The sequence below is a fragment of the Halteromyces radiatus genome, assembly GCF_025201355.1.
Source record: "Halteromyces radiatus strain CBS 162.75 chromosome Unknown BX664scaffold_10, whole genome shotgun sequence".
Classification (NCBI taxonomy): Eukaryota; Fungi; Mucoromycota; class Mucoromycetes; order Mucorales; family Cunninghamellaceae; genus Halteromyces; species Halteromyces radiatus.
In genome coordinates, this window is record NW_026251696.1 from 373,555 (window position 1) to 396,960 (window position 23,406).

Genomic DNA, 23,406 nt, shown 5'->3' on the forward strand with positions numbered 1-23,406 from the left:
GAAGAAAAAAAAAACGGAATGTTCTAAATGAAGAATGGCCCTAATAGTAGCGGAAAGTCAAAAAAAAAAGGAGAATCATTGGCACGGTCAATCAATTAAAAGAATGAAATGGGACGCACCTTTTTGATTTTGAACGGTTGAAAAAAAATTTTTTATTTCTTTTTGCCTATAAATATTTCTCTCTTTTCTCTTTAATTATTTCTTTTCTTTTTTTTCTTTTCTTTCTCTATCTCAAGTAATCAAGGTAAAATAAATTGGAAATAATAATAAAAAAAAAAAAGAAAAATCATTGATGATGATTAAGTTAATATGTTTATCTGAAAGTTGGATCATATACGCAACCGATCCTTCTTTTTCTGAAGACTTTTATACTTGCCCTCTCTGAAAATGATTACTTTTTCTTTATAAAAATTTGTTACTTTTTGATAAAAATGGATGATTTTCATGACTAATCATTTGTTTTTATTTTTATTTTTTATTTTTTTTAGATTGATAATATTTAACATTAGTATAAAATATTAATTAGATGAACATTAGTATTCAATAAAAATAATAATCATTCTATTTTACTTTTTCATATGTTTTTTTGTTATTTGAGAAATCTTTGATTTTTTTTTTTTGTGGTTGAAACACCGCGTGTTCTTTTTTTTTTTTTTCTCGTCAGTTAAAAATATGCACTTGGTCTTTTTCACTTTCTTTCCTTCTTTCATATAAAATTATTATCTTTGAATTAGACGCGAATTTATTTTTAATATATTATACACCATTGACAGACTCATGGAATATCCTGGGTACTCATCAGAACTATTCGATCTAGATCCTATCGAAAAGGAAGATGAATTGGATCTGGTAAGAAAAAAAAGAAAGAGAGACGTGTTTTTTTTTTATTATTATTATTTTACTTATATACTTTATTTTCACCAGGAACTAGCAAAATATTACAATCAATATTGTTCTGAAACGAATGACAAATCTGAAAGAGAACATCATAATTATATACAAGAAAAGGTAGTAATAGTGATATATACAATGATACTGTTTTCTTATATATATTCTTTTATAGGCTTCAAGAAGTAAAACGGATTATATGGAAATAGTATCAGCTCTTCTCTATGGTATTCTTACAAATCCCGAAACTGCACAACATCATTTTCAAAGTATATCTCTTGTCAACAGAGATCAATATACCATGCTATTCAGTCGACTCTTTCCCTTGGTTACTTCGATAAAGTTTGCAAGTCTCAAAATACGTACCAAAGATCAGGTAATTCTCTTCTTTTTTTTTTTTTTTTAAAAAAAAAAAAAAAAAAAAAACCAAAGAAGTAGTATTTAACCATTCTTTTCATATAGTTGTTATGGCTCTATAATGAATTAACCAATCTCAATATTCCATCATTGGAAGGACTTTACCTCTGTCTACTACGACAAATCAAAGGTGGCGACTTGTCTCCTCCTAATATTCGATTATGCGATCAAATTTTGAAACTATTAGAAACTCATCCTTCTTGGCTTGATGCTTATCCTCGTGTTACTTCCGTAGCTGTATATACTTATCTTCGACTCATTACCGAACACCGTCCTATTCAACTAACCAGTTTACAACAAAGGGAAATTCGTTTCGTCATCACTTTACTTAGACAAAAGGTAAGATTGAAACATTTCAGTTTTTTATATTGTTATTCATTGTATTGTTTTCAGTGGCATGAATGCTCTAGTATAGGTCGTGATTTGATTAGAGGTCTTCATGATGTATACCATTTACCTGAATTCAGGTCTTTTTGGATTGATATGTTAGAACACCCTCAAAAGATATCACCTAATTTTCAAGGTAAAAAAAAAAAAAAAAAAAAAAAAAAAAATTTAAAGATCAAAACATTTCTTAAACTAATCTGTTTTAATTTTTTATAGGCATCGAAAGTGTATTGAAAACACCAACATCAAAAGACTTTTTACGTGCCCGACTGACACCAGATATGGAACATAAACTCATGTATATTCTTCAACATGTAAGTGAACCTCATACACTATAGTGATAATAATATTCACATTATATCTCTCGATTTTTAGTTACGTATTGGACAATTTCAAAGAAATCTAGGATGGTTTATTCAACGTTTTTTATCTACTCCTGAAGCTGAACCTTTTTATACGGATATCATTCGATTCATCGTCGCTGGCTGGTATCCAAACAATCAAATATTACAAAGTGATATTGTTCCTCGATATGTTGTGATTGGTAGTATGATTCGTGCTATCAAGAGTACAGTAGTGGCCGCTAATGTTAAAACTGCTCTTATCTATGATTGGCTCTTCTTTACACCTACTGACAATATCATGTTCATCGGTAATAATAATAAAAAAAATAATATGTATCATTTGATATCTGTACTCAACCTTATGTTATTATTTTTTTTTTTTTTTTTTTTTTTTTGCAGAACCTGCTATGCTACTAATTGAACGATCAGCCGAACGGTACCCTTACATCACTGCAAGTCTTATAGAATTTATCAATCAATCTATCCTAGAATATTACAAACCCATGACAGATTATATGATGAAATGTGTTAAATGTGGTATGCAATTGATGCTTTCCAAATCTGTTATCCGGTAAATATTCACTTGAAATATATAAAATTAAATTGGCCTATTAACATTTCTTATACCTTGTCTCTTTTATTTTGTAGGAGTCTATTATTTATATACCAATGTCCATCCACCGATCAGTACACAAAACAAATTATGCACACTTTATTCGAAGAGTTTTTGCAAGAACCTCGTCAACCAACAACATCATCATCATCATCGTTATCATCAATAGCAACAACAGCAACATCAACAACAACAACGGATACAGCCTTAGATACATCAACAGTGAATAAACTCGACAATAGAGAAGAATCGACAGTAGCATCAAAACTTATAAGTACTCAAGGTACTGAAATGATTGATCAAGATGAAGATGATATGGACAAATATTTATATGGTGAACATGGTAAGTAATATAGGACTGCACGTGTTAAATGCGTTTGGATAGTAAAAAAAAAAAAAAAAAATGCACAGTAGATCAAACTAATTTGTTCATTTCTTATTATATTTAAATAGAAACCTCAGAAACGATGACTGTGGATATGAATGGTCAAGATGACAATGTGAATCAAGATTCAAAGGATAGAATCACCAACATAGAAGAGAAAAAGTCAACGTTCACATCATCAATAGACACAGAAGAAGTATCATTATATGAAACAGAGAAATCGTCTACAATTATGGAATTAGATAATATTCCTGATGACTCCAAGTCAACACATACAGCGACTACGATAGAATCGAGCGATCAGACTCAACAACAGCAGGAACAAATCATCAAGGAAGATACTTTTGATAGTGGAAGCGATTTTACTGATGATGAAAATGAAAAAACTGAAGGTGATGGTTCTTCCTCAGAGACCGCTATGCAATCACATCAATCGTATTGGCTCTTTGGGGATGCTCTGACAAGATTCAAAACAGCATGTGGCACTTTACTTTCGAACCAACTTGATGTCGATGACGAAGAATTCAGTGTCCAACTCATTATTGCGAAACGAAGTCTGAAAGAAATCCTAGCTGTCTTTTTACGTATGGTAAGTGAAATAACAACATAATCAAAAACTAGCTTATTTACACCCTCTCTCTCTCTCTTTTTTTTTTCTTTTTTTTTTTTTTAATACTTATTGTACTAGTCTATCCCTGCCGAAACATTAGCTCCCAGTATTGGTCGACCTATTGTGAAATTAGCCTCTCGTCTTTTGATAGAAAAATCTCACACTGACTATAACAAGGATGACATGACAGAAGATGATGTTATTATGGATACAAACAAAGATCCTTTGGATTTAATTCTTCTTGTGTACTGGCAGACAAAAGAAGATGCTGCTACAAAGGAAAAGATGGTCCATCTCTTAGGTTATATGATGCATAGATGTCGTGTAGGCAAGAAACATGTTTTGGGTATGAGATGGTGGCTCTTTATTGCAAGGTAAAAAAAAAAAAAATTATAATTACCTTTTTTTTTAATAACGATAACATTATTATTGTAGTCAACTGAAAAGCAACACTTACCTTATGACATTGGACGAATCGGACGATTGGACATCATTGGTATCAAGATGTTATGAGGAATACGTATTACAAGATTTTGACTCTAGTGCTGATATGGAAGAAAAGGATTATCTTGGACATATTTTATTCAAAGATCTCAGGGTAAAAGGAGAGAAAAAAAAATAGGAATGATCATCACTAGTACCAATTTTGTTGTTTATGTTTTTTTATTTTATTTTATTTATTTTTATTTATTTTTTTGGTAGTTACTTTCAAGGTACAACATTGAAGCATTCCACAAGGTGTTACCACTTGTCTATCACCGACTTTCTCTCGCTACTACTGGCAACATTAATTTACTAAAACTAATGTCCCATATGGCACTTCCTGATCAGGTAAAGTTCAATAAAGGAATGAACATGGAAAAGAGGGTTTTATTATTATTATTATTATTCTACGGCCTTGTCTATATGATCAGTTGATATCTTATTTATTTTATATTTACCTTTTTTTTTTTTTAGATTGGTGAACTTGTTTGTACTTTACGACTGGGGACGATTAGGGTATTTGGTGACACCTTTGATACGACATACCTTGGTAAGAAAGATAGGGAAATAGGAAAAAAGGATTTCATGTATTGACTTATTTCTTTGAAGGGGCAACATTTGAAAAAAGTGATATTTATGAAGCATCTGCGGTATGGCAAGTATTGGCAGCAGAAGTACAAACGTCAACACATCTGGGTGATTATTTGGCCAAATCTGACTTTATCCTTCCATGTCAAAATCATTGTAAGTGATTTCACAACATGAACGATGCAAACCACTCCTTGCATATCTTGGAACAACCGATTCACCCTCACTTTTACTTTCTTTTTTTTTTTAAATCGATGTATATAGTTCGACCTGATATTGTACCTTACTTGTTGACAGTTTTATCCAGTATATCACCGACAGAATCACTTTTACAATGCATTATTCAAATCTCGTGTCAAACATCGTTCAACCATCCAACGGCAAGACGCCAATTCTCATTGTTAGTGATAAAGACATGGCATGGTAGATACCCTGAACAATTACAAGACGTGCTTGTAGCATGGACAAAATTTATATTGGATGATTTACAAATGAAAGACGATGCATCTGATGACCTGTACAAAATGGCCTCTCTACTGATACAACTGTTACGGTTATGGTGGAAAGAAGAGGATGCGACTTCAAGATATAGTAAGAATGATAGATCATTTTGTTCTATTGTACTAAACTCACACTTTTTTAGGATCATATATGCAAAATAAAACATTGATGACCAATTTAGAAAACATGGCAACTATTGTGAATCAATCTTGGCCAATGGAATGGAAACAAGGTAAAAAAAAAAAAAAAAAAAAAAAAAAAAAAAAAAAAAAAAAAGGTAATGATGTATAGTGTCAATCTCATCCTTTTGTTTATCTATTAGTCTTGGAAAACATCCCTCCACGTAAAAAGATTAGAAAAGTGATTAGTAGTAGTGATGAGGAATCAGATTAAAATAGATATAGATAGATAGACAGATAGTTTGGTTCAATAAAGGACATTATTGTACATACCGTATCCTTTTTTTTTTTTTTTTTTTTTTTTTTTTGTTGGATCATTCAAACCTCCACATATCTATTTCCAGATATGGCAATGGATGTTTTCACTTTTTTTTTGAATGATACAATAAGCATGTATCTCTTTTGAAAACAATCACATCTAAAAAATCACACGCACGCATATATATACAGTATAGATATCAAATGAAAGATCCCCCTTTTTGATTTTTTTTTTTTCATTCGGTAAAAAGACGACAACAAGGATTGCCATCCCATTTTTTTTTTATTTATTTATTTCTGATCTAATGATAAATAACGACACAACTAACTAATAACTACTATGATTAACTACACAAAAAAAAAAAAAAAGGATATTGATCGTTTTCTAGTAGTTTAGGCGATGAAAGACTTGGTGTGAGTATCGCAAATGTCACGGAGCTTGCCTTCCAAATCCTTGGACAAAACACCTTGAGAGCGGATTTCTTCAAGGACATCCTTGTGTTCAGTAGAGATGTAAGAGATGAAATCCTTTTCCCATTCAACGACCTTTTGGACAGGGATCTTGTCGAGGAAACCATTGACACCAGCAAACACAATGGGGACTTGGACTTGGATGGACAAGGGAGTGTATTGAGGTTGCTTCAACAATTCAGTCAAACGAGCACCACGGTTCAACAAGAATTGAGTGGAGGCATCCAAATCAGAACCGAATTGGGCGAAAGCAGCGACTTCACGGTATTGGGCCAAGAAAAGCTTAAGAGAACCAGCGACTTGCTTCATAGCCTTGGTTTGAGCAGCGGAACCGACACGGGACACGGAGAGACCGACGTTGATGGAAGGACGGATACCCTTGAAGAAAAGTTCGGCTTCCAAGAAAATTTGACCATCAGTAATGGAAATGACGTTGGTAGGAATATAAGCAGACACATCACCACCTTGAGTTTCAATGATGGGCAAAGCAGTCATGGAACCATAACCAAAGTCCTTGTTCATCTTGGCAGCACGTTCCAACAAACGGGAGTGGAGGTAGAACACATCACCAGGGTAAGCTTCACGACCAGGAGGACGACGGAGCAAAAGAGACATTTGACGATAAGCAACAGCTTGCTTGGACAAATCATCATAGATGATCAAAGAGTGACGACCATTGTCACGGAACCATTCACCAAAGGCAGCACCAGAGAAAGGAGCAAGGTATTGGAGAGGAGCAGCTTCAGAAGCAGTAGCAGCAACAACAATAGTGTACTTCATAGCATCATTTTCTTCCAAAGTACGGACCAATTGAGCAACAGTGGAACGCTTTTGACCGACAGCAACGTAGATACAGTACAACTTCTTGGCTTCATCAGAACCATTGTTCCAGTTCTTTTGGTTAAGAATGGTGTCAAGAGCAACAGCAGTCTTACCAGTTTGACGATCACCAATAATCAATTCACGTTGACCACGACCAATGGGCACCATAGAATCAACAGACTTGATACCAGTTTGCATAGGTTCGTTGACAGAGTGACGAGGCAAAATACCAGGAGCCTTGACTTGGACACGAGAACGACCAGTGGTTTCCAAAGGACCTTTACCATCAATGGGGTTACCGAGAGCATCAACAACACGACCCAAAATACCAGGACCAACGGGTACATCGACAATAGCACCAGTACGCTTAACAGTATCACCTTCCTTGATCAAACGATCGTTACCGAACACCACAATACCGACATTGTCAGCTTCCAAGTTGAGAGCCATACCCTAAAGAAAAAAAAAATAAAAAAAAAAATAGAGTTGATCGATCGTATCTAATAATAATTAAAATCATTCACTTTTTTTTTTTTTTTTTTTTTTACCTTGAGACCGCTAGAGAATTCAACCATTTCTTCAGCTTGAACATTCTTCAAACCATAAACACGAGCAATACCATCACCAATGGACAAGACACGACCAGTTTCTTGAAGGTTAGCTTCAGAGGAGGAACCCAAGATACGTTCTTCGAGGATGGAAGAAACTTCAGAGGTAGAAGGCTTGGCAGTAGCGTAAGTACGTAAAGCAGAAGCAGCTCCAAGGTTGATGCGGGCCTAATCATTTTTGTTTAATAATAATAAAAAAAGAATGATCAATATATATCGAATTTTCGTTTATTTGTAGTTGTTGATGTTTTTTTATAAAAAAAAAGAAAAGGATGAATAAAACGCTAGTTTGTTTACTTACAGCAGGGGAAGCCTTAGCAAAGGCAGCCAAAGCAGGGCGAGCAATACGAGTAGCGTTTCTCAACATGACCAATGTAAAAAAGGTTTTGTTATAAAAAAAATAAAAAGGAAGGGAAGGGGGGGAGACTGGATAGAAAAAAAAAAAAATATCAATAACAAAAACTCTTACAGTGACTGTCCTTGAAAATAATTTGATGGCTCTCTCTCAACCCTCCCCCCCTGTCCAAGATTTTTTTTTTTTTTTTTCGGGACAAACGTCTTGACCAAATCATAGTAAAATTTAAGGAATGGGCAAATTATATTCATTCTCCGTGAAGATACCTACAGATTATCTTTTTCAACTTTGATAATAATTGAATTCTTATATATATATATATATTTATTCACAAAAAAAAAAAAAAAAAAAACCCTTATCATCTATCATCAGTGGTTTATTTATTAAAAGGTAATAAATTATAAATGATTGGTCAATATTCGGGTGAATGAATGGATGGAAATTCACTTGCCGCGTTTCTTTTTTTGTCTTTCCCCTTTTTTTTTACCGATTTTTTTTTCTTTTTCTTTTTTTTTGATACTTCTTCTTCTTCTTTCTATACCAACATGGATTTCTTTAGATCTGGAAAACAAAAGGCTTCAGCTACTCCATCTGTCAATGAAAAAGAACCAGTGTCTGAACCTGTTCTTGTCGTTCAAAAGGATTATAAACCAATCATACCATCTCCTTTGGACGATACTCAACAACAAAAACTCACTCAATTAAGGGAATATATCAATACCATCTTATTACCAGAAACTGACGACTATTATCCAAATGAAAAAGGTTTTTTGACTGATGCTACTCTTCATAGATATATGCGTGCAAGAAAATGGGATTATGAGGTATATAAAAAAAAAGTGTCAGGAAGTTCTATATTAGGCAATGGGACATGAACAAACTATGATCTTTTTATAGGCAGCGAAAACGATGTTGGAAAATACCATTCATTGGCGACGTGATTTCAAACCTGATTTATTGGATCCTAATTATATAAAACCTGAAGCAGAAACGGGGAAAATGTATTGGAATTGTTTTGATCATGCTGGTCGACCTGTATGGGTAATGCGTCCTCGACATCAAAATTCCAAAGACAATGAACGTCAAATTAAGCATATTGTGTTTTGTTTGGAACGCGGGATTCGTTTGATGCCAAAAGGAGTGGAAACAATTGATATCATCATTGACTTCAAAGGTGCTTTGGCTGCTCATCATCCAAGTCTCTCTACATCAAAAAAGTTTTTGGAAATCTTGAGTAACCATTATCCTGAAAGATTAGGTAAGAAACAACCCCCTTTTCTATTGTCTTTAAAACTCATTCTCCTTTTTTTTTTTTTTTTTTTTTTTTTACTTGTAGGTTATGCTTTCATTGTTAAATGTAAGTAGTTTATGATGTGGATGAATATTGAAGACTCATATTTTTATTTTATTATGATGATGATGATTGTAGCACCATGGTTCTTTTTGACTTCATTCAAACTGATCTCACCTTTTATTGATCCTGTGACAAGAAGTAAAATCAAGTTTGTTGTGGAGAAAAAAGATGAAAAAGGAGATGGTAAACGAGACACATCAGAATTGGCCTATTTGCCTGATTATATACCTGAAGATCAAATTGAAACTGAATTTTATGGTGACTTAAACTTCAAGTTTGATATTGATATTTATTGGACGCGTCTATTGGCATTGACTGGAAATCCTCATAAAGTCATAGATTATTGATGATTTAGATGATATATATACACTTGGATACCATTTGAAAAATAGACAGTATTCTTCTTCAATAAAAGTTTATATATATATATATATATATATAAATGTGATTAATGTATCTTTTTGAACTTTCCATGAACACGCTTCTCGTAACTTAACGCTTGAATCTTGTTACGGACTTTAAACTTTGGTTTTTTTTTTTTTTGCCCCTCTCTTTTTGCCCTCTTTTTTTTTCTTCTTCTTTCATTTTTTTTCTTCAAGCATTATTACCCTCTCTCTCTCTCTGTCTTTTTTTTTTTTAATCTGTTTGATTCCTTATTCTACTACTGTATATACCTTTATATATATTATTTATGTTATCAAACAATGATGGTGATGCTGGCTTTCGGTCTAATGATGTACTTTCCCTAGCAGCACCCTTACAACAACGACAACAACAAAAGTTGATACCGTCTGGATCTTTTCCTCAGCAATATACAACAACTAAAGATGTTGCGACCATAGAAACAGAATCATCTCCAAAACATTCTATCAATGCTGTTCAAAGATTCTCTTCTTTATTACAAGAATCAAAAGCATTTGTTACTGCCCTTTGCGATTCAGACGATGACGACGGTGACTCTGTCCATATCGACCTATGGAAAGATCAGGAAAAACAAGAACAACCTGGCACTGAACCGTCCACAGCAATGAATAAATCCAAGGAACAACAGCCTTTACCGACCGATCGAGAAAAGAAAGTTAGTGAAAAGGTAGCCTATACAGAATAAAATAACTATCGACTTACTTGTTTATTTTTAGGAAAATGCAATCACATTGACCCGCACAACTCAAGGAATCAATATTCAACACTTTGACGACGTGGATTTCAAGTCTCTCTTATCACGAAGTAAAAATATACGCGCCCATGAAACCAAGGATGATGTTACTCATGATCGGAAGAAATCAGTTACACCATTATCGACGCTGGACGTCAACCAACCTTTACGCCATGAAAAATACCATTCAAAAAATAATAATAATAATAAACGACCTGCTCATTACGATCATTATCCATCTAAAAACCGCGTGCCTTCTTTATTAGAAAAACGACGACATCATAGAAAAAGTGATTCAAGGACAACATCCAAAGCAAAGGAAGATCCTGAACTTGTAGGTGATCATATTGTCAGTGGCCAGACATATACCATATTGAACATGATTGGATATGGAGGATCAAGTCAAGTATATAGAGTATTTCACAAAGAATCCAAGGAAATCCTGGCATTGAAACATGTAACAACCAAACGTCTGTCCAAACAAACCTATCATGATTATCGCAATGAAATCACCTTTTTGGTCAAACTTCGACAAAAGAATTGCTTACATATTCCCTATTTGCAGAATTATGAAAACAATCGGATTGCTGGTCATTTGGACATTGTAAGTAAGAGAGAAAAGTGTTATTCCTATTTATTTATTCATATTTTTGTTTCTTCAGGTATTGGAATTAGGAGAAATTGATTTTGCTCATTATATGTTTCTTCAACGATCGAAACCATTGGATTATAACTTTGTGCGTTGGTATGGACAACTGGTCAGTGAAATATATATATATATGTATAAATCAAGATATATGATACTTAACTTATTTGACTTACTTTTGTTAGATGTTGGAAGCTGTAGATGAAATCCATGATCGACATGTTGTACATCGCGATTTGAAACCAGCCAATTTTATTTTGAAAGAAGGATCCTTGAAATTGATTGATTTTGGTATTTCGAAAAAGGTGGATGCTCAAGGTTATGTGGAGATTGATAGTCCCATTGGTACAGTTCATTACATGCCTCCTGAAGCTTTCTTATTTGTGGAAAAGGATGGAAGAAAATATATCCAAGTAAGTTTAGAAATAAAAAATAATAATAATAATAATAATCATCATCATCATCTTCTTTTTTTTTATTAGATCGGTCAATTTAGTGATGTTTGGGCATTGGGTTGTATCTTTTACCAAATGATCTATGGGAAAACACCATTTCACAACGTAGATGCCGATCATAAAGCTCTTTATATCTGTGATCCCTCTTTTATCATTGATTATCCATCCTCTGTGTCCTTTGATCCTCCTTCCGGGACTTCTGTGGTTGTTCCTGTCAAACAAGACGTGATTTCCCTTCTACAAGCTTGTCTCGATCGTGATCCTCAAAACCGGTGGTCAGTCAAACGCCTTCTTAAACATCCATTCTTCCATCCCGAACATTCTCTTTAGTTGCATCTCATTTGTTAATAACTTGCTGCATAGTGTCTTATTTATACAATAAACAAGATTTGATATTCATCTCTAAATATCTTTTTTTTTCTTTCTCTTTCTTTTTTTTTTTTTTTTTTTTTTTGATGAAGATACTATAAATATCAGTGATACACTTATCAATGAACTTCATTTGTTCCTCCTTTTACGGGATGATCTTTGAATTTTCAGATACATGTGTGTGATTTGATCTTGGAGAATACTATCATATCAATCAAAATTCTGGTTGTCATCATGGCTAGCCACATTGAACTAGTATAACTTATAAAAGAAAAACAGAACCCTACTTCTTTAAATAAAAAAATTAGTTTGATACCTGAAATGATATTGTTTAAATTCATGCACATCGTTCATCACAAAAAAAGTGTTTCAAAACGCCATACATAACTATTATCGCAAGATTACATATAAAAGGGCACTTTTCTTTTTTTTTTTTTTTAAAAAAAAAAAATTGACTTTTATTATATAAAACATGATTCAATTTGTACTTGTTATACTTCTAGGTTCTGTTCCACGGATACTATGTGATTTATATTCATATACAGCAGGATTTTGTGCAGAAGGACTTGATATCAAAGTAGCAAACGATGATTGTGTTAAGCTCACCAATGTAGGTTCTCTTCGAGTAGCAGGGGGGACTGAATATGAATGGTTTCTTTATACTTCATATGATTGTTCTGGAACGGAAGGATTCGTCATATATCCGGAAGATGGTTGTGTTGATGAACAATCTTACGGCTTTATACCTCATAGTGCTCATGCTCTACTTCCATAGTTACTTAAATTTGTTGAAAATAAATCGCTCTATAGACGTTTCCTTTTGTAGGTATGGGATGATGCAAATGTTTTGAGAAAGCCTTTTTTTTTTTAAGTTTTTCGGTGCAGGTGGCAAAGTAATAAGACAAGGTTAGTGTGATATTAGATGAAAGGAATCCAAATGGTGGTAGTTTTATTGAATGATGATCATTATTGGAGGAGAGGTGACTGAGTTGCTTCTTATCTTTTTTAAAAAAAAATCTATGGAGATGATCAGAAGACTATTGAATTATTGTTTGACGAAATAGTAATAGATGAATGAACAAAATGACAGTAATAAACATGACAAAGGGGAGGAAAAGAACACATTGAGCAATCAACAAAAAAGAAATCACTTTTTTTTTGACTTTTTTATTGACATTATTCCACTAACTATAAACATACAAAAAAAAAAAAAAAATAACAAAAGAAGTGAAGATGATATATATAAATATACACATAAAAAAAAAAGATAAATAATAATAATAATAAAAATAATAATCAATCCATAGATAAAAAAAGATGACCAAAAAAAAAAATGTACAAAGGTATCATAAAACTAGGGTTTGCTAGGTCGTTCCATCATCATATGAGCAGATTGAGGAGCAAATTTCTTGATAGCAGCAATCAATTCAGGGAATCTTAAAGGTTTTGTTACATATTCATCCTATCAAAAAAAAAAAAAAAAAAAATGAATATTTACAAACACTCTATCCTATTCTTTTTTTTTTTTTTTTAAAAAAAAAAATAATAATATTTACCATGCCAGCTTGCATACAACGATCACGATCACCAATCATAGCATGAGCAGTAAGAGCAATGATAGGAATTCGACCCATATCAGAGGATTGTTCAATTTCACGAATCTTTTGAGTTGCTTCGAATCCACCCATGACAGGCATTTGTACATCCATCAGAATCATATCGAACGGTTGAGTTTCAAACGCTTCCACGGCCAATTTGCCATTGCCTACGATCTTGACATGATGACCAAACTTCTCTAATATACGCACTGCCAGTTTTTGATTGACCACATTGTCTTCAGCAAGCAGGATTTCCAAAGGTACTGTCTTGGAGGCATCACTAGGAAGGGCGGCATGACTTTCCAGTGCTGGAAGGATCGCATCAGAGAGATCAGCCAAGTTGACAGGTGAGTTGATGTAGCCAGTGATACCAAGATCAATACAGAGCTTCATGTTCAGCAAATGTGTTTCAGGAGCAATCAACACAATGGGAGTATACCTCAATGGCACGATTTCACGCACCTTGTTGGCATAACGCATCTTGTCCAATATCACCATATCAAAGAACGGTGCAGGTTGTTTTCTACTTGTGTTGGCATTAGCTATATCAGTGGCTTCAGCGACGGTGGTCACTCGGTATGTTTGAAGTCCTAATTCTTGAATGCGTTCCAATACACCTGTTTGATCATTCATACTATCCAAGAAAAGCACGCGTCGACCAGCAAATCGTTGCATCTTGTCTATCACTTCTTGCTTGCCCAAATCAAATCGATTGACATTCATTGTAAAGTAAAATTGGGACCCACGACCATAATTGGATTCTACCCAGAGATTGCCTCCCATCAATTGAACCAAATGTTTGGAAATAGATAAACCAAGACCAGTACCACCATATTCACGACTACAATTAAAAAAAAAAAAAAAAAAAGATGTCAGTCATCACCATCATTATAATTATAATCTTGCTTACGTTGTGCTACCATCCGCTTGACAGAAAGTATCAAAAATCACATGTAGCTTGTCTTCTTGAATACCAATACCTGTATCGCTGACACAGAGTTCCAAACGTACATGATTGCCATCCGTGGCCACAGTTCTTGTTTGAAGTACAACTTCACCTTGAGTAGTAAATTTGACAGCGTTACCAATCAAATTCGTAATCACTTGACGTAAACGAAGAGGATCACCAATCAATTGATCAGGAATAGCACGATCGACGTTGTAGATAAGATCCAGTTTTTTCTGATTTGCCTTGACAGCCAGGGTTTTGAGCACACTAAAGATGGCAGAACGTAAGGAGAAGGGAATGGATTCAATTGTCATTCGTCCAGCTTCAATCTTTGAGATATCAAGAATGTCATCAATGATGGTCAGAAGACTGTTGGCCAGACTAGAAACAATCATCAGATTTTCACGTTGTTGACGAGAAAGTTCGGTTTCCAAGGTCAAGGAGGTCATACCAATAATACCATTCATGGGAGTACGGATTTCGTGGGACATGTTAGCCAAAAATTCACTCTTGGATCGGTTTGCTAGTTCAGCGGCTTCACGAGCTTGCCTGTTCTTTTGGATGGCATCACGCAATGAGCCCACCATTTGATTGATCTTGGTTTTCAAAGAATCCATTTCACCAGACGCTTCTACAGTGATCAGTCGAGAGAAATCGTTTTCTGTTGCTGCAGCCGAGATTTGCGCAAATGCACGTACTTGTGTTGTCAGATTAGACGCCATGGTATTCACATTACTGGTGATTTCACGCCATACACCTTCGACATCCATCACTTGAGCTTGTACACCTAATTTGCCCTCTGTACCGACTTCACGAGCTACCCTAGTCACTTCGGAAGCAAACGAACTAAGTTGATCCACCATGGTATTAATTGTATTCTTGAGTTCAGCAATTTCTCCATGTACTTCCACTTCGATCTTCTTGGATAGATCACCTTGAGCAACAGCTTTACACACTGCTGCAATCGCACGTAATTGATCAGTCAAATTGCTTGCCATCAAATTCACATTATCAGTCAAATCTTTCCAAGTACCATCAACACCAACAATTGTTGCTTGTCCACCAAGTTTTCCTTCAGTACCCACTTCACGAGCCACTCGGGTTACTTCAGACGCAAAAATACGTAGTTGATCTACCATAGAATTCACCGTTTCCCTATTGTAAAAAAAAAAAAAAAAAAAAAAAAGTTAAGGTGAGACAAAATATAATCCATCTTTTTTTTTTTTTTTTTTTTTTACTACTTACTTGAGTTGTAGAATTTCACCTTGCACTTCAACGACAATTTTCCTTGATAAATCACCTTGAGCTACTGCCGTTGTAACATCTGCAATTGATCGTACTTGTGCCGTCAGATTCCCAGCCATCATATTCACATTGTCCGTCAAATCCTTCCAAGTACCAGCAACACCATGTACCATAGCTTGTCCACCTAGCTTGCCTTCGGTACCGACTTCACGAGCCACTCGAGTTACTTCAGAGGCAAAAATACGTAGTTGATCCACCATCGAGTTCACCGTGATCTTCAAGTCCAAAATTTCACCACGTGTTTCCACATGAATCTTCTTTGATAAATCACCATTTGCTACCGCTTTTGTCACCTCTGCAATGGATCGCACTTGACTAGTCAGATTGGCTGCCATGATGTTCACATTGTCCGTAAGTTCGTTCCATGTACCAGCTACACCTTGTACCACGGCTTGTCCACCTAGTTTGCCTTCTGTACCTACTTCTTTCGATACACGAGTCACTTCAGATGCAAAGATTCGTAGTTGATCCACCATGTTGTTGACAATATTCTTAAGTTCAAGGATTTCACCACCAGATTCTACTTCAATCTTTTTCGAAAGATCACCTAATGCTACTGCCTTGGTTACCTCTGCAATCGATCGTACTTGATTCGTAAGATTGGCTGCCATGATGTTGACATTGCTTGTCAATTCATACCACGTACCAGCAACCCCTCGAACAACAGCTTGACCACCAAGTTTGCCTTCTGTACCTACTTCTTTTGATACACGTGTGACTTCAGATGCAAAGATACGTAGTTGATCCACCATGTTGTTGACAATATTTTTGAGTTCCAGGATTTCTCCACCAGATTCCACTTCAATTTTTTTCGATAAATCGCCTAATGCTACTGCTTTGGTGACTTCTGCAATGGATCGTACTTGATTCGTAAGATTGGCTGCCATGATGTTTACATTGTCTGTCAATTCATACCAAGTACCAGCGACACCCTTGACAACGGCTTGACCACCAAGTTTTCCTTCAGTACCTACTTCTTTGGATACACGAGTTACTTCAGATGCAAAGATACGTAGTTGATCCACCATATCATTGACAATATTCTTGAGTTCAAGGATTTCACCACGGGTTTCTACTTCGATTTTTTTTGATAGATCTCCCATAGCTACAGATTTGGTCACTTCTGCAATGGATCGTACTTGAGTAGTAAGATTGGCTGCCATTTGATTTACATTATCCGTCAAGTCCATCCAAGTGCCATCCACATTCGGTACTAAAGCTTGACCACCTAACTTGCCATCCGTTCCTACTTCTTTTGCGACACGAGTGACTTCAGCAGCAAACACATTGAGTTGAGCCACCATGTTGTTGACAGTATTCTTGAGATCCAAAATTTCACCACGTGCTTCGACATCAATGTTTTTTGATAGATCACCCTTTGCCACAGCTTTGGTCACCACAGCAATCGATCGTACTTGAGTTGTCAAATTGGTTGCCATCGTATTCACATTGTCAGTCAAATCCATCCAAGTACCAGCTACACCATGCACCATAGCTTGTCCACCAAGTTTTCCTTCGGTACCGACTTCACGAGCCACTCGAGTTACTTCAGATGCAAAGATTCTTAGTTGATCCACCATGTCATTCACAATATTTTTGAGTTCAAGGATTTCACCACCAGATTCTACTTCAATTTTTTTCGAAAGATCACCTAATGCTACTGCCTTGGTTACTTCAGCAATCGATCGTACTTGACTGGTTAAATTGGCCGCCATGATGTTGACATTACTTGTAAGTTCATTCCATGTACCAGCGACACCTTGTACAACAGCTTGACCACCAAGTTTGCCTTCTGTACCTACTTCTTTTGATACACGGGTCACTTCAGATGCAAAGATTCTTAGTTGATCCACCATGTTGTTGACAATATTTTTGAGTTCAAGGATTTCTCCACCAGATTCCACTTCAATTTTTTTCGAAAGATCACCTAATGCTACTGCTTTGGTCACTTCAGCAATCGATCGTACTTGATTGGTAAGATTTGCAGCCATGATGTTGACATTGTCAGTGAGATGAAGCCATGTACCAGCCACACCTTCGACCATTGCTTGGCCACCGAGTTTTCCTTCAGTACCTACTTCCTTGGATACACGTGTGACTTCAGACGCAAAGATACGTAGTTGTCCCACCATGTTGTTGACAGTATTTTTGAGATCTAGGATTTCACCACCGGATTCTACTTCGATTTTTTTTGATAGATCACCCAGAGCAACCGCTTTGGTAACTTCAGCAATGGATCGTACTTGTGTTGTCAGATTGGCCGCCATTGTGTTCACGTTGTCAGTCAAATCCATCCACGTTCCTGCTACACCATGCACCATAGCTTGTCCACCAAGTTTTCCTTCAGTACCGACTTCACGAGCCACTCGAGTTACTTCGGATGCAAAAATACGTAGTTGATCCACCATGTCATTCACAATATTTTTGAGTTCAAGGATTTCACCACCAGATTCTACTTCAATCTTTTTCGAAAGATCACCTAATGCTACTGCCTTGGTTACCTCTGCAATCGATCGTACTTGATTCGTAAGATTGGCTGCCATGATGTTGACATTACTTGTGAGCTCATACCAAGTACCAGCAACCCCTCGAACAACAGCTTGACCACCAAGTTTGCCTTCTGTACCTACTTCTTTTGATACACGGGTCACTTCAGATGCAAAGATTCTTAGTTGATCCACCATGTTGTTGACAATATTTTTGAGTTCAAGGATTTCACCACCAGATTCTACTTCAATTTTTTTCGATAGATCACCTAACGCTACTGCCTTGGTAACTTCAGCGATGGATCGCACTTGATTTGTAAGATTTGCTGCCATGATGTTTACATTGTCTGTCAATTCATACCAAGTACCAGCGACACCCTTGACAACAGCTTGACCACCAAGTTTGCCTTCAGTGCCTACTTCTTTGGATACACGAGTTACTTCAGATGCAAAAATACGTAGTTGATCGACCATATCATTGACAATATTCTTCAGTTCAAGGATTTCACCACGTGTTTCTACATCGATTTTTTTTGATAGATCACCTAACGCTACAGCCTTTGTCACTTCAGCAATCGATCGTACTTGAGTTGTAAGATTAGCAGCCATGATGTTGACATTGTTTGTGAGTTCGTTCCACGTGCCTGCGACGCCTTGTACGACCGCCTGACCACCCAGTTTTCCTTCAGTACCGACTTCCTTCGACACACGTGTGACTTCAGATGCAAAGATACGTAGTTGGTCCACCATGTTGTTGACAATGTTTTTAAGTTCCAAGATTTCACCACCAGATTCCACTTCAATCTTTTTGGAAAGATCCCCATTCGCAACCGCCTTGGTAACTTCAGCAATAGATCGTACTTGATTGGTAAGATTTGCTGCCATAATGTTCACATTATCAGTAAGTTCATGCCAAGTACCAGCAACGCCTTGTACAACAGCTTGTCCACCTAGTTTGCCTTCAGTACCGACTTCTTTGGATACACGAGTGACTTCAGATGCAAAGATACGAAGCTGACCCACCATGTCATTCACTGTATTCTTGAGCTCCAGGATTTCACCACGGGTTTCCACATCAATCGTCTTTGACAAATCACCCATCGCCACTGCCTTGGTCACACCAGCAATCGATCGTACTTGTGTTGTAAGATTCGCCGCCATATGGTTCACATTGTCGGTAAGATCCATCCATGTTCCACCCACATTCGGTACAAGTGCTTGACCACCTAGTTTGCCTTCTGTTCCTACTTCTTTCGCCACTCGTGTCACCTCAGATGCAAAGATACGTAGTTGGTCCACCATATCATTGACAATATTCTTGAGTTCAAGGATTTCACCACGTGTTTCTACTTCGATTTTTTTTGATAGATCTCCCATAGCTACAGATTTGGTCACTTCTGCAATGGATCGTACTTGAGTAGTCAGATTGGCTGCCATTTGATTTACATTATCCGTCAAGTCCATCCAAGTGCCATCCACATTCGGTACTAAAGCTTGACCACCTAACTTGCCCTCTGTTCCTACTTCTTTTGCGACACGAGTGACTTCAGCAGCAAATACATTGAGTTGAGCCACCATGTTGTTGACAGTATTCTTGAGATCCAAAATTTCACCACGTGCTTCGACATCAATGTTTTTGGACAGATCACCCTTTGCCACTGCTTTGGTCACCACTGCAATCGATCGTACTTGCGTTGTCAGATTTGCCGCCATTGTGTTCACATTGTCTGTCAAATCTTTCCAGGTACCACTGACACTCGGTACATTGGCCTCACCACCTAGCTTTCCTTCAGTTCCTACTTCGCGAGCCACACGAGTGACTTCAGATGCAAATACTCGAAGTTGTTCCACCATGTTGTTGACGGTATCCTTGAGATCAGAGATTTCACCACTGACATTCACCATGATTTTTTTGGAGAGATCGCCATTTGCCACTGCTTTTGTAACAACAGCAATAGATCGTACTTGATTGGTCAGATTGGTTGCCATCGTGTTTACATTGTCAGTCAAGTCCTTCCAAGTGCCATCCACATTCGGTACACGGGCCTGTCCGCCTAGTTTTCCTTCGGTGCCGACTTCTTTTGCTACGCGTGTCACTTCGGTTGAAAATACACGTAACTGATCCACCATGTCGTTCACTGTATTCTTCAAATCCAGGATTTCTCCACGTGTTTCTACATCGATTTTCTTGGATAGATCACCCATCGCCACCGCCTTGGTCACTCCAGCAATAGATCGTACTTGTGTTGTTAGATTGGCTGCCATAGTATTCACATTATCGGTAAGATCTTTCCATGCCCCACCCACATCCTTGACGTTTGCTTGCCCGCCAAGTTTCCCTTCTACACCGACTTCAAGTGATACCCTTCGTACTTCTGCTGCAAATAATGTCAATTGGTCCACCTAGAATGATTATTATTATTATTATTATTATTATTATTATTATTATTATTATTATTTTTAAAAAAAAAAAAGAGGGAAAGAAAGAAAAAAAAAAGGAATGAGTGAAAGGAAACTATTTCTTTATCATTATTATTTTGAATTTACCATTTGATTCATAGTGTTTTTCAATTCCAAAACTTCTCCTTGGGCATTAGCTTTGACTTTCTTTGTAAGATCACCACAAGCAACAGCCTTGGCTACAACAGCAATATCCCGTACTTGTCCTGTAATCTTGTAAGTCATCATATTGACATTGTCTGTTAGGTCTTTCCATGTACCAGCCACGTCTTTGACAACAGCCTGTCCACCCAATATACCATCTGTACCAACTTCTAAGGAAACACGAGTGACTTCTGTAGCAAATATAGACAGCTAGATTGAAAAAAAAAAAATAGGTTAAATTAAAAAAAAAGTCAGATCATATTAAAAAAAACCTTGTTGAAAACAATGATAAAGAAATGTTTTTTTTTTTACCTGATCAACCATGGTGTTAATAGTGTTTTTCAAATCCAGCATTTCCCCTTTAACTTCGACAGTAACCTTTTTGGTTAAATCACCACGGGCAACAGACTTTGATACTTGAGCAATATCTCGAACTTGATTTGTCAAATTGGCAGCCATTGTATTTACATTATCTGTCAGTTCTTTCCATATACCATCTACACCAGCCACTTTTGCTTGAGCACCTAATTTTCCTTCTGTTCCAACTTCATGGGCCACACGTGAAACTTCAGACGCAAATAGATTCAATTGATTCACTATAAATAAATAAATAAAAAAAATAAAAGGATAAGTTTCTGTAGAAAAAAAAAAAGAAAAATAATATTTCAAGTTCCACCTCTAAATCTGATCCCCCCTTTTTTTTTCATTGTCCCATCCTTTTTTTGGTCTAGTCTTTGTTTCACCATGATTTTTTTTTTTTGGCCCCATAAAAAAAGTTTTCATAAAATGAAAAAATAACATATTGGAAACTAAAAAAAAAAAAAAAAAATTCGGCACACACACACACACCAAGCTGACCCTAGCACTTGATCATTTCTTTATACATGATGACTTACCCATTGTGTTGAATGTATTCTTGAGTACTAAAGTTTCTCCTTTGACCGGTACAGTCATTGCTTTGCTAAGATCACCACGAGCAATGGCAGTAGAGACATCGGCTATATCACGTACTTGTTCCAAATGGTTTCTGGTCATACTATTGAGATTGACAACGAATTTGTGCCAAACACCTTTCATGGGACGATCACAACGTACTTGAACCCCTAATTTTCCTTTCACAGCAGTTTGATGAGCCACATGGAGTACATCTTCAGTGATACTTTGTAAATGGTCGGCCATAGCGTTGACAGCATTCTTGAGAGTGTTGATAGGAGCATTCTTGGATGTGACCTTGATATTACATCGTTCATGAGTACAAGTGATCCGCTGATCAAGTTCACCGGCAAATACAGCAGATGCCACCTTGACTGCTTGAAGGACACAATCAGGACATACGATATTATCAGCAGAGGTATAAGAGGTAGCGGCAGGGAAACTAGGTGCATTCAATGTAAAATAACTTGATGTATTGGCATTTGAAGATGATGTAGTAGTTGATGAAGGTGATAAGAATGAAACAGGATAAGCAGAAGCAGTTGATGATATAATAAATGGCAAAGGTGGAGTAGTCGTAGTTGTACTAGTACCAGTAGTAGCAGAAGAAGAAGAAGTAGTAAGTCCAGAAGTAGTAGTTGAGAAATGAGTAGTAGATGAAGGAGCTAAAAAAAAAAAAGACCATGAGAAACAAATAAAAAAGTTAGTATCTTTTTTTTTTTTTTTTTTTTTTTTTTGTAAATAGAGAATCCGTACCAAAATAAGTAGAAGATTGTGATACAGTAGGCAAAGGAGGAATTGGTTGAAAAGCATGCATTTTATCGACCAATGAAGAATCCAATAAAGAAGGTGGCATATTTTCTTCAGGAGTAACGTTTGCAGAATCCAAAGTGATTGTAGAAGAAGGATATTGATATCTACGATTTGTTCTATCTTGTTGTCGTTGTTCTTCTTCTTCTTCAAGAACAGGTGTTGGTGTAGGTGTTGAGTCATCTAGTCCATTAGATTTATATAATAAATGTTGATGTTCCATTCCTATCCTATAACGTAAGTTTTCAGTTTCCAATTGTAATTGACGATGAGCTATATTCTTGAGAGCAGAATCCATATACTGAAGCATTTCTAATTGAGTGGGATCCATAGTTTCTTTATCTTGAAGAGTATCAGGTAAAGATTGACTAAGACAGTGGTCAATATTTCCTTGATCCAAATGGCGTACCATTTCATGAACATATTTTATGACGTCCATATTATTATTCTTGTTGTCAGTGATAAGTGAACCAGTAGTATCAGATTGAATATCAGATGTTGTATTGCTTTTGGTATTAGACAAAGAGGAATGAGTAGAAGAGTAAGGTTTTTTGTGTAAACGTATATGAAGATCGTCAGAAGAAGAACGTTTCATAACCTCTTCTGAAGGGACAACACAAAAGGGAAGGAAGGAGGTGTAAGAATGAATGAATGACTTTGTATGTGCAAAGTAGAAAAAAAAAAAAAAACTATGTATAATATATATAATATATATATAAAAGGGAAAAGGGGGTAAAGGTATATAACACACAAAAAAAAAAAAAAAAAAGGAGAAAAAAGCAGAAAATCAAAAAAAAAAAAAGTGATGAAGGGAGAAAAGAGAGACAAAGTA

At 36.0% G+C, this 23,406-nt stretch overlaps 6 protein-coding genes across 6 annotated transcripts; 4 read left to right on the plus strand and 2 right to left on the minus strand.

The window, feature by feature from the left end:
* The first annotated feature begins 648 nt into the window (after positions 1–648).
* On the plus strand, positions 649–5,672 carry BX664DRAFT_342675 (protein-domain-containing protein). The gene is made up of 17 exons (XM_051547196.1): positions 649–849; positions 925–1,008; positions 1,064–1,264; positions 1,351–1,644; positions 1,699–1,828; positions 1,909–2,006; positions 2,068–2,344; positions 2,436–2,607; positions 2,685–2,992; positions 3,103–3,623; positions 3,723–4,018; positions 4,080–4,242; positions 4,347–4,475; positions 4,602–4,677; positions 4,737–4,871; positions 4,980–5,448; positions 5,539–5,672. Exons 1-16 carry the CDS (start codon positions 778–780, stop codon positions 5,375–5,377), a joined length of 3,354 nt encoding a protein of 1,117 aa, XP_051396291.1. The 5' UTR covers positions 649–777; the 3' UTR covers positions 5,378–5,448; positions 5,539–5,672.
* A 210-nt stretch (positions 5,673–5,882) lies between these two features.
* On the minus strand, positions 5,883–7,984 carry BX664DRAFT_342678 (ATP synthase subunit alpha). Its single transcript, XM_051547197.1, has 3 exons — positions 7,856–7,984; positions 7,495–7,722; positions 5,883–7,399 (listed from the first exon to the last, which is right to left on the minus strand). Exons 1-3 carry the CDS (start codon positions 7,919–7,921, stop codon positions 6,047–6,049), a joined length of 1,647 nt encoding a protein of 548 aa, XP_051396292.1. The 5' UTR covers positions 7,922–7,984; the 3' UTR covers positions 5,883–6,046.
* A 459-nt stretch (positions 7,985–8,443) lies between these two features.
* Positions 8,444–9,681, plus strand: BX664DRAFT_303592 (CRAL-TRIO domain-containing protein). Its single transcript, XM_051542487.1, has 4 exons — positions 8,444–8,733; positions 8,807–9,167; positions 9,246–9,266; positions 9,339–9,681. Exons 1-4 carry the CDS (start codon positions 8,455–8,457, stop codon positions 9,608–9,610), a joined length of 933 nt encoding a protein of 310 aa, XP_051396293.1. The 5' UTR covers positions 8,444–8,454; the 3' UTR covers positions 9,611–9,681.
* A 904-nt stretch (positions 9,682–10,585) lies between these two features.
* Positions 10,586–11,941, plus strand: BX664DRAFT_38660 (kinase-like protein). The gene is made up of 4 exons (XM_051549336.1): positions 10,586–11,023; positions 11,082–11,177; positions 11,251–11,478; positions 11,548–11,941. The coding sequence occupies exons 1-4, from the start codon at positions 10,799–10,801 to the stop codon at positions 11,848–11,850; spliced, it is 852 nt and encodes a 283-aa protein (XP_051396294.1). The 5' UTR covers positions 10,586–10,798; the 3' UTR covers positions 11,851–11,941.
* A 420-nt stretch (positions 11,942–12,361) lies between these two features.
* Positions 12,362–12,664, plus strand: BX664DRAFT_353371 (uncharacterized protein; the record flags this gene model as incomplete). The annotated part of the gene is made up of 1 exon (XM_051547702.1): positions 12,362–12,664. The coding sequence occupies one exon, from the start codon at positions 12,362–12,364 to the stop codon at positions 12,662–12,664; it is 303 nt and encodes a 100-aa protein (XP_051396295.1).
* A 452-nt stretch (positions 12,665–13,116) lies between these two features.
* BX664DRAFT_303598 (uncharacterized protein) lies at positions 13,117–23,313 on the minus strand. The gene is made up of 8 exons (XM_051542488.1): positions 22,521–23,313; positions 21,728–22,429; positions 21,144–21,427; positions 20,775–21,041; positions 15,682–20,630; positions 14,398–15,591; positions 13,446–14,328; positions 13,117–13,351 (listed from the first exon to the last, which is right to left on the minus strand). The coding sequence occupies exons 1-8, from the start codon at positions 23,167–23,169 to the stop codon at positions 13,244–13,246; spliced, it is 9,036 nt and encodes a 3,011-aa protein (XP_051396296.1). The 5' UTR covers positions 23,170–23,313; the 3' UTR covers positions 13,117–13,243.
* Between the last annotated feature and the right edge of the window lie 93 nt (positions 23,314–23,406).

Excerpts from the sequence above, each read along its gene's own strand:
- BX664DRAFT_342675 (XM_051547196.1), top strand. The coding sequence starts at position 778 with ATGGAATATCCTGGGTACTCATCAGAACTATTCGATCTAGATCCTATC. Across the intron at positions 1,009-1,063 it reads ATAATTATATACAAGAAAAG|GCTTCAAGAAGTAAAACGGA; the intron begins GTAGTAATAGTG and ends ATTCTTTTATAG. Across the intron at positions 4,678-4,736 it reads CTTTGATACGACATACCTTG|GGGCAACATTTGAAAAAAGT; the intron begins GTAAGAAAGATA and ends ATTTCTTTGAAG.
- BX664DRAFT_342678 (XM_051547197.1), bottom strand. The coding sequence starts at position 7,921 with ATGTTGAGAAACGCTACTCGTATTGCTCGCCCTGCTTTGGCTGCCTTT. Across the intron at positions 7,723-7,855 it reads TTGCTAAGGCTTCCCCTGCT|GCCCGCATCAACCTTGGAGC; the intron begins GTAAGTAAACAA and ends AAAAATGATTAG. Across the intron at positions 7,400-7,494 it reads AATTCTCTAGCGGTCTCAAG|GGTATGGCTCTCAACTTGGA; the intron begins GTAAAAAAAAAA and ends TTTTTTCTTTAG.
- BX664DRAFT_303592 (XM_051542487.1), top strand. The coding sequence starts at position 8,455 with ATGGATTTCTTTAGATCTGGAAAACAAAAGGCTTCAGCTACTCCATCT. Across the intron at positions 9,168-9,245 it reads CCATTATCCTGAAAGATTAG|GTTATGCTTTCATTGTTAAA; the intron begins GTAAGAAACAAC and ends TTTTACTTGTAG. Across the intron at positions 9,267-9,338 it reads TTATGCTTTCATTGTTAAAT|CACCATGGTTCTTTTTGACT; the intron begins GTAAGTAGTTTA and ends TGATGATTGTAG.
- BX664DRAFT_38660 (XM_051549336.1), top strand. The coding sequence starts at position 10,799 with ATGATTGGATATGGAGGATCAAGTCAAGTATATAGAGTATTTCACAAA. Across the intron at positions 11,024-11,081 it reads TTGCTGGTCATTTGGACATT|GTATTGGAATTAGGAGAAAT; the intron begins GTAAGTAAGAGA and ends TTGTTTCTTCAG. Across the intron at positions 11,479-11,547 it reads ATGGAAGAAAATATATCCAA|ATCGGTCAATTTAGTGATGT; the intron begins GTAAGTTTAGAA and ends TTTTTTTATTAG.
- BX664DRAFT_303598 (XM_051542488.1), bottom strand. The coding sequence starts at position 23,169 with ATGAAACGTTCTTCTTCTGACGATCTTCATATACGTTTACACAAAAAA. Across the intron at positions 21,042-21,143 it reads TTAACACCATGGTTGATCAG|CTGTCTATATTTGCTACAGA; the intron begins GTAAAAAAAAAA and ends TTTTCAATCTAG. Across the intron at positions 13,352-13,445 it reads GTTGTATGCAAGCTGGCATG|GATGAATATGTAACAAAACC; the intron begins GTAAATATTATT and ends TTTTTTTGATAG.